Source organism: Triticum aestivum, chromosome 7A (assembly GCF_018294505.1).
Source record: "Triticum aestivum cultivar Chinese Spring chromosome 7A, IWGSC CS RefSeq v2.1, whole genome shotgun sequence".
Taxonomy (NCBI): Eukaryota; Viridiplantae; Streptophyta; class Magnoliopsida; order Poales; family Poaceae; genus Triticum; species Triticum aestivum.
In genome coordinates, this window is record NC_057812.1 from 69,359,240 (window position 1) to 69,368,821 (window position 9,582).

At 47.0% G+C, this 9,582-nt stretch overlaps 1 protein-coding gene across 1 annotated transcript; it reads left to right on the forward strand.

The window, feature by feature from the left end:
- The first annotated feature begins 6,323 nt into the window (after window positions 1-6,323).
- On the forward strand, window positions 6,324-8,249 carry LOC123151739 (anti-sigma-I factor RsgI2-like). The gene is made up of 2 exons (XM_044571400.1): window positions 6,324-7,307; window positions 7,574-8,249. The coding sequence occupies exons 1-2, from the start codon at window positions 6,904-6,906 to the stop codon at window positions 7,791-7,793; spliced, it is 624 nt and encodes a 207-aa protein (XP_044427335.1). The 5' UTR covers window positions 6,324-6,903; the 3' UTR covers window positions 7,794-8,249.
- Window positions 8,250-9,582: the final 1,333 nt, after the last annotated feature.

The following is a 9,582-nucleotide window of genomic DNA, read 5'->3' on the forward strand; positions in this document are numbered from 1 at the left end:
GAATACGCAGCCCGTTCGTCCGCCACGCATCCCTAACCTATCGAACTCGCAACTTTCCCCCTTCGGTTCACCGGTCCGAAAACGCGAAACACCGGGGATACTTTCCCGGATGCCATCCCCCTTCACCGGTATCACCTACTACCGCGTTAGGGCACACCGAACACCGCGTATTGCCTTGTTATATTTTGTGATGCTTTGTTTGCTCTGTATTCATTATTTCTTCCCCCTCTTCTCTCCGGTAGACTACGAGACCGACGCTGCTGCTGACCAGTTCGACTACGGAGTTGACGACCCCTCTCTCTTGCCAGAGCAACCAGGCAAGCCCCCCCCCCCTTGATCACCAGATATCGCCTATTCTCCTCTATACTGCTTGCATTAGAGTAGTGTAGCATGTTACTGCTTTCGTTAATCCTATTCTGATGCATAGCCTGACATTGTCGCTATATCTGTTGATACCGTACCTGCAATCCTAAATGCTTAGTATAGGATGCTAGTTTATCATCATTGGCCCTACATTTTTGTCAGTCTGCCTTGCTATACTATCGGGCCGTGATCACTTGGGAGGTGATCACGGGTATATACTATACATACATACATACTATACAGATGGAGACTAAAGTCGGGTCAGCTCATTGAGTACACGCAAGTGATTCTGACGAGGGGGCTGAAAGGACAGGTGGCTCCATCCCGGTAGAGGTGGGCCTGGGTTCCCGACGGCCCTCGACTGTTACTTTGTGGCGGAGCGGCAGGGCAGGTTGAGACCACCTAGGAGACAGGTGGGCCTGGCCTTGTTCGGCATTCGCAGATACTTAACACGCTTAACGAGATCTTGGTATTTGATCTGAGTCTGGCTACGAGCCTATACGCACTAACCATCTACGTGGGAGTAGTTATGGGTATCCCGACGTCGTGGTATCAGCCGAAGCACTTCAGACGTCAGCGACGGAGCGGCGCACGCCGAATTGGACTGGAACGCCACTAGGCTAGGTCTGCTTTCGGCCGCCCACGCAACGTGCAGGTGTGCTCAGGGCGATGGGCCCAGACCCCTGCGCGCTTAGGTTTAGACCGGCGTGCTGGCCTCTCTGTTTTGCCTAGGTGGGGCTGCGACGTGTTGATCTTCCGAGGCCGGGCATGACCCAGGAAAGTGTGTCCGGCCAAATGGGATCGAGCGTGTTGGGCTATGTGGTGCACCCCTGCAGGGAAGTTAATCTATTCGAATAGCCGTGATCTTCGGTAACAGGACGACTTGGAGTTGTACCTTGACCTTATGACAACTAGAACCGGATACTTAATAAAACACACCCTTCCAAGTTCCACAGACAACCCGGTGATCGCTTTTCCGCAGGGCGACGAGGAGAGGATCGCCGGGTAGGAATATGCTATGCGATGCTACTGGAGATGCTGCTTGGAGATGCTACTTGGAGATGCTACTTGGAGGACTACAATCTACTCTCTTCTATATGATGCAAGACGGAGGCTACCAGAAGCGTAGTCTTCGACAGGATTAGCTATCCCCCTCTTATTCTGGCATTCTGCAGTTCAGTCCACCGATATGGCCTCCTTACACATATACCCATGCATATGTAGTATAGTTCCTTGCTTGCGAGTACTTTGGATGAGTACTCACGGTTGCTTTCTCCCCCCTTTTTCCCCCTTTCCTTTCCTTCTGGTTGTCACAACCAGATGCTGGAGTCCAGGAGCCAGACGCCACCGTCGACGACGACCCCCCTACTACACTGGAGGTGCCTACTACTACGTGCAGCCCGCTGACAACGACCAGGAGTAGTTAGGAGGATCCCAGGCAGGAGGCCTGCGCCTCTTTCGATCTGTATCCCAGTTTGTGCTAGCCTTCTTAAGGCAAACTTGTTTAACTTATGTCTGTACTTAGATATTGTTGCTTCCGCTGACTCGTCTATGATCGAGCACTTGTATTCGAGCCCTCGAGGCCCCTGGCTTGTATTATGATGCTTGTACGACTTATTTTATTTGTAGAGTTGTGTTGTGATATCTTCCCGTGAGTCCCTGATCTTGATCGTACACATTTGCGTGCATGATTAGTGTACGATTGAATCGGGGGCGTCACAAGTTGGTATCAGAGCCGACTGCCTGTAGGAATCCCCCTTCCACACTCCTTGGCCGAAGTCGAGTCTAGACATTGCAAAACTTTTACTAACTTGGCTGTGTGCCTTACGGGCCCACGTCGCCATCGGGTGGTACTAGGATCTTTTACTCCTCGACCTTTACTCTGGGACTCTGAGCTCTCTTCTATTCGGGTTAAATGATTTGCTAAAAACAAAACTAACTTTAGGTTCTCGATAATACTTGCTCACGGAGAGCCCCTCACTTCAGATGATCGCCTGCTGCACTAGAAGATTCCGAAGTTACTCTACGATGTTCTCTCGAGTCTTTGTGCCATCGCATTGCGATTTCCTTCCACCGTCAACCCCTATGAAAAACTGCTTACACTTGCCATTCATACAATCATTCCCCAGTTGGTCTTGTTATTACCAGATACCTCGAAACACTCGTCGTTGTCTCGATAATCCTTTGAGCTTATCGCCTTGCTGTTCCTTGTCACCTGAATACCCCTATGGATAATTGTCGCACTTATCGAGTATCCGCTCATCCCCAGTTGTTCATGTGTTTCACAAAAGTCTAAATACTATTCGATCTTCCGAAAATCCTCTGGAGCCTTTGGCTCTTGAAATTCTTGCTTGCTCGCATTATGGTTAATCCCATAAGTCTCGTAGTCTTATTGACATTCCTTGTCATTATCATTTTGGGTCTAATGACTCAATATGTTTGCGAATACACGCAATCATCATTGATCCTTATAAATTACCTTTCCGGCTGAGCTGCCATTCTTTTAACTGGAATTGGTTCTCGACCAGTCCAATTGTCGTTGATTGTATCCCTAATTCTATTCAGCTTATCCATTCTTGATCAGAGCATTTTCTCCTGATCCCTTGATTTGAAAATCATAATTACTTTGCTAATTAAGCGTTGAACTATTCAGCTGTTCTATAAACTGATGCATTTGCAATCTTTCTTCCTCTGATTGAGTATCGATACTCATATCAGCCCCATCGTGGATCGCCATATCCACTGTTGGATTATTATCTGACAGTGTCCTTCATAATTAATCACTTTGTGAGTTCCTTCTCCGATACATAATGCCTTTGGTAAATTGTATCCTTTCCTTTTGCCAACCATGCTCTGCTTTCGAGCTGGTGGTATTTACTATTGAAGCTTGTGGTATATGTTTCCATGATACCCTGCCGGGTTGAACCTATGCCTTCCTTTAATAGGTGTGAACTCGGAAGTTTTCACGGGTCATACTCATCTGGTATTTCACCAGGTATAACTTTCAACACTAATGCCATTATCGAAACGAGAAGTGAATGTAAGGTTATGCTTTGGAGAAGTGGGAGTCGACCTTGAACTTGTGTTCATGCCCATGGACTCGGTGTAGATCTTATCATTAAAGCTTCTCTTAAATTAATTATTCCCTTGGTATAAGTTCTTATATCTGGGATCCGGCCTTTTGCAATCGTGGTTCTGACCATGTTCTCCTTTAAATATCATGTCCTGTGCAAGTTTAAGCACTTGTCTTTTATAGAGCAATACCCCAGTTCAACTTCTAGTTTGATCTGTCGTCGAGTATTACCACCTGGTATCTCGAGATTATCTTGGAACTGCATAATTTCTTATGAGTTCTTCATCAAGTACTACATACTCACCGATTACAATTTTTCATGGGCTCGGAGTTATTGAACACTCAAAGACACCGATAACTGAACCGAGTCCGCTCTACGGTTCAACAACTCTTCGGTAAGCTTCTATAAGTACGAGTTTGTACCCGATCACGCCATTCCTAGCCTGTTTGGCTATATCATTGTCGTGACGATTCTAACGGTGCTACCTGGTCCTTATTCTCGGAGCACCAATTTGCGACGTTAGCTAAGCTTACGTCGATTTTCCTCGTCATACCCTTTCACCTTAAACAACAAGCTTGAGTTCGAGTTTGTGTCGTAACTGTGGATCCAATAACCTCTTGCTTCACCATTCCTTTGACTTGATGTCGTCGCTGATTGATTACATCTGCATGAAATCTCTCGACAATGGTGTCGTGATCATCATCAACCTTATGAGCTCTTCCAGGAATTCAAATGAATTCATGATGGGTAATACCATCCTTGCCCCTCGATGATTCATGTTCTCATCGACCACTTTATTGCCTTCCGTCCAACACAACTTGTTCGTGTTTTGTGTAAACCTTGAGACCACTGCTACCCAGCAGTTGATCTTCCTTACCTCGGAAGTATTACCATCCCTTTTTTTGTCAAGAATGTGGTGAGAATTTCACCACCTCTGGAGAATTCTTGATACAAGTGATACTTATCACCATCACCATTCTTTTCCTGGTCTCCGTGTTGTTTCTAACCGGAATACCAACAAATGGTCTGTGATGTGTAAATTCTAAACTTCTAGCAACCCTATTGCTTTGAAGTTATTGGTCTACAATTTCATTCTAAGTCTATTGCTTATTGAATCATCATTTGAACATTGATCGTGCTGCCTAGTCCAGATTCCTGGGTGCACCCTTCTACCAATTTTTCAGTTGTGTATGTTTTCCCTCGAGCATACATCATTATATCAATTGATCTGACAAATGATATTTCTTTGTTCACATAATTGTGGAAATAAATCCTTTGGAAATCTCGATGATTTGTTGCTGAGCCTATCAGCCACCTCCTCATCCTCTCCTTGGTTTAATGATGAACTATTGCTTCAGAAACCCGCTCCCATAGTTCATTTCCCGAGAATCTTGCAATGTCATTTCGTCGATTTGTGTTGCACCTTTTCCTCTCGGACCCCTTGAGTCTGAGGTATCATGACACCAACTGGATATGAATCTCGGTCAGATATGATGGTTGGGACAACTTTCCAAGAGTTATGATGTTGGTCCTTTGATGACCCGGTAACATGATGTCATGCCTAGCGCCCCCCCCCCCTGGGTGGAGGACCTATTGTTGTAGTATCCTTTTTAGCAAGTTTAGCCATTCTTCCATGAGGAAATTGTAAGACTTATTCTACAAGTTATTCCTGATGGATCCTTTGTGTTTCCAAAGTCTAATCTTCACAGGATGACCATGTCAATGCTATCTCGAAGCATGTCTATGGTACTCTGAATTTCAACAAAAACATTTGAAGCCCAATGCTAAATGTTTCCTGCTCTATTATCCAAACACCGTTGTATGGATAATGTCATGAAAATCTCTCTCCCCTACCTAAAGAGTTTTCTATGTTATATCCTGTCATGGATATCATGCTCAGCTTGTCCTTGAGAAGGATATACCCTTGAAATATGTTGAAATATGTGTTTAAACACATTTTTCTTTCCATTGTTCTGATTAAATAGGATAGACACTTTTCCCTTTCCATTGGTTTGTTTAAACCCTTTCTATGATCTATAAGATATAAGCAGTAATAATTCCCTGCTTGTGCAAACACCTTGGTGTACAACTCTGTCAGTAAGACCCTGTTGCTATTGTTGATGAAATTCCGGTAGCCACCGATGGACGAGAACTTTGCCTATTGGTCCGCCTCATTTCGACGAGCAGGAAAATGGTTCTCTTCGTCCCTCGCCCTTGGTACCGACGTTGTTGCCGACATAATCGACGGGCCACCCTCTGACATGCCTTGCTTACATGATCGTGCAAGACGTCACCCCTCTTCCTACTTTTAATCCACATGGTGGACCCATAACCCATAGTTCCACAGGATCGAAACCTGACTCACCTGTACAATCCTATTTCTAATGGTTATTCCCATGCTTGGCTTTGTATTTAACTCACGGGCCACCTTCCTAGTGCTCTATTCTGGTATCAGACGCTATACTTACTCTCGCTGCTCTGAACCCCTTTCTCACTCTGGTTCGGACTTCAAGCAACTATCTATCTGCTTGGAACCTCTTATTGTACCTTCGAACCTCACTCTCGATGTGTTTTATTTGTTCAACTCGAGAGGTACTCATATACTCATTCATGGGTTAATCCCAGATTATTACCCTTATAGCATTCTGTCGTTGTCGATCTACCCCGTTACCTATTCGTAAGTACGATGAAGATCCAGAAGAAAGGATGTCGACTTCATCATGATGACCAGCAGCAAAGGAATGAAGACATCAATGTAATGGATCAACCTCTTCAAAAAGAGCAATTATGACCGAGAAGAATCGTTAGAATTTCGTAACCAGAACTTTCCCCATTACTCCCGGTCCTAAATCTCGGGACGAGATTTCTTGTAGTGGAGGAGAATTGTGACGCCCGGATAATTAAGCTACAGTAATTCCCTGCTAATGATGCCACGTCACCAGGGTTACTGTTGTTAACCTCACGTTAGTTCAAAAACGGATTCAAAATTCTAATTCAAAATATGGCAAACCACAAAAGTTTTCGAACATCAAAACTAAATTGTTCGGGTTGTGTCAAATAATGCATAAGTAATTATGATGGAGGACCACGTTTTTATAAAGTGTTTAAATGCTCTAATATAAATAAAATAGGATCAATCAAAATGATTTAAATGCCATTACTAATTAATAAAGTATCAAACTAAATTATATGGGGACTAGACTTTTGGTGGCAGTGCAGCTTATTGCATAGTATTTATATGTCAAGGCTCCACTTTTTACAAAAGTCATTTGGTTCAAGTCTTAAATGGAAAACAGAAGGTAATTAAAAGAAACAAAAAAAGAAAAAGGCAAAACAGAAAATAAAACAAGAGAAAAGGAAAACCCCCTCCCCTGGGCCAAGGCCCAGCTGGCCAGGCCAGGCCAGCCCACTCCCCACGTCGCCTCCTCCTCTGTTCTGTTCACAGAGGGGGTCGTGGGCAGAGCCGATGCCCGCCACGGCACCGGCCGACGTCGTGGCGGCCATCCGGCCGGCGACCCCGGCCTACAAGACCCCGGTGCCCCTCCCTCTGACCCTAGCCCCCGACCCCCCTCGCTCGCGCTCTCCCCACAGCCTCTCGCTCACCCCTCCCCCTCTCTCTGTTTTGACGGCCGGGCGGGACGTCACCACGCCGTCGTCAAGCCCGCGGCCACCGGCCACCGCTCACCGCACCGACGAGTTCAAGAGGATCGCCATCGTAGACCTCGTCCATCCAGAGCATCAAATCAAGCGGAGCCGCACCGATTTGCCGCCATCGATCTCGTCTTCGACATCCTGCACCGACGGCCGCCGTCGTCGATTCGCTCGACCCCGACCGTCCCCAGCCTCCCCGACCACGTCCCCGGCTCCTTGGTGAGCTTCTCCTCCGGATTCCCCCTTCCTCAGCCTTGATTTGGTCGCCGTTTGCTGTCCCGAGCTCATCCGAGTCCGCTTGTACGCGTACATACGTGCGTGAGTATTTGCTCGCGCTGCTCCTGCTGCCGCCACGCGCGGCCGCGCCGCGCCCGCCTGCGTCTACTGCTGCTCTTGCCGCGCGCCTCCCAACTGCTGCTGCTCGTGGCCGCTGCCTCATGTGTTGCCGTTGCTGCCGCTAAAACTCTGTTCCTGCTCCCTGCTAGCTCCGCTGTTGTTGCTGATTTGCTGATGCTGCTGCCACTTCCCGCGCCGGCGTACGCCTCCGCCCGCCTGCGTGTGTGCCCCGTCGTAGCCAGGCCACGCCCACGCGCGGCTGCCGCCGCTTGTCACCATGCAGCGCCGCGCCCCGCGCCCAGCTCGTATGTATGCCGCTGCTGCTCTACTGAATCTACTATTGCTACTACCTACTGTAGCTATGACTAGTTAGCTTTTCTATTTCTACACTGACTAGCCCTCTAAACAGCCCCTAAACTGTGGCTAAACACTGTTAACAGGAGCAAGAATAATATTTCTAGGTAGTACACTTGTCAAAGCTCAAATGTTTCCATTGGACCAAATCAATTTGATGCATGGATTAATTCCTATAAAAATCACAAAATGCTATCTTTTCTAAATAGAGAACAGAATTAACCCCTAGCACTATGTATGCATGTGTTGTGTGTACAGCGCGCGTGTGTGTAGTGCATGTGTGGTGTGTGTGGCCAGTTGTCCCACAGCCGTGTGTGGCCGGTCATGCTAGTTAGGAGTAGTTTAATTAGTAGGAGTAGTAGTTAATTAGTCTAATAGTAGATGACATGTGGATCCCCACTTCTAAATTAACTAGTTAAATAAACCTATTAAAATACTAGTCAATGAAAGGTGGACCCCCTCTAATTATCCACTTAAACGAAATTGTTGCAAACTTGTTTAACTTATGTCTGTACTCAGATATTGTTGCTTCCGCTGACTCGTCTATGATCGAGCACTTGTATTCGAGCCCTCGAGGCCCCTGGCTTGTATTATGATGCTTGTACGACTTATTTTATTTGTAGAGTTGTGTTGTGATATCTTCCCGTGAGTCCCTGATCTTGATCGTACACATTTGCGTGCATGATTAGTGTACGATTGAATCGGGGGCGTCACACCAGGGCAGCCCATCCTGCGTGTCGGATACTTGCTGAGTAATCGCGATGGTCGAAAGTGATCGGTTGAGACGACCAGTGGCAGGACTTTGCGGTGACAGGCACTTGGGTATATTTTCCTGGGAGTGCCGCGTTGTTTTTTTTCTTGATCACGTGTAACACATTTACTGTTTTGACTTCTGGTGGAAATTTCTTTTGTTCCCCAGTGTCTTGCTTGGGAGGCTCATCCTCGTCTTCACCTGGTGTATCCTCCCCTTTGTGTACGGCGTTGAGCTTGCCGGACTACTTGAAGACCCAACATTCTCTGTGGGTATGATTAGCAGGTTTACCAGGGGTACTATGGATCTGACATACTTGGTCCAAAATTTTGTTGAGGCTGGACAGTTCATCCCTGGTGCCTTTAGAGGGCGGCTTTTGCTGACCTGGCCGAGAGCTTTTGAATCCGGCGTTTACTGTCGTGCCCTTCGTGTTGTCTTCTTTATTCCGGCGTTTGTTATTGCTGTTGCGCCGTGATTTCCCGTTTCCATCTCTAACTTCGGACGTACTGGGGTCGCTGGTGCTGCATCTGGCTAGCCAGCTGTCCTCACCCGCGCAAAAGCGGGTCATGAGGTTTCTTAATGCGGCCATCGTTCTCGTCTTATTTTGGCCAAGGTGTCTGGCGAGCCATTCGTCACGGACGCTGCGCTTAAAAGCTGCCAAGGTTTCGGCGTCCGGACAATCAACAATCTGGGTCTTTTTAGTAAGAAACCTGTTCCAAAGCTTTCAGGCTGACTCTCCGGGCTGTTGAGTTATATGACTCAAATCGTCCGCATCCGGAGGTCGGACATAAGTCCCTTGAAAATTTGCCCGAAAGGCGTCTTCGAGCTCTTCCCAACTTCCAATGGAGCTTTCGGGGAGGCCTTTAAGCCAGTGACGAGCTGGCCCTTTGAGCTTGAGGGGTAAGTACTTGATGGCGTGGAGATCATCTCCTCGAGCCATATGGATATGAAGGATGTAGTCCTCAAACCAGACCCCAGGGTCTGTTGTTCCGTCGTATGCCTCTATGTTTACGGGTTTGAATCCCTCTGGAAATTCATGGTCCAGCACCTCAT

What these genes read in the sequence shown, in the direction of transcription:
- LOC123151739 (XM_044571400.1), top strand. Translation starts at nt 6,904, where the DNA reads ATGCCCGCCACGGCACCGGCCGACGTCGTGGCGGCCATCCGGCCGGCG. An exon ending in ACCACGTCCCCGGCTCCTTG is followed by an intron (nt 7,308 to 7,573) that starts GTGAGCTTCTCC and finishes GCTCCCTGCTAG; the next exon opens with CTCCGCTGTTGTTGCTGATT.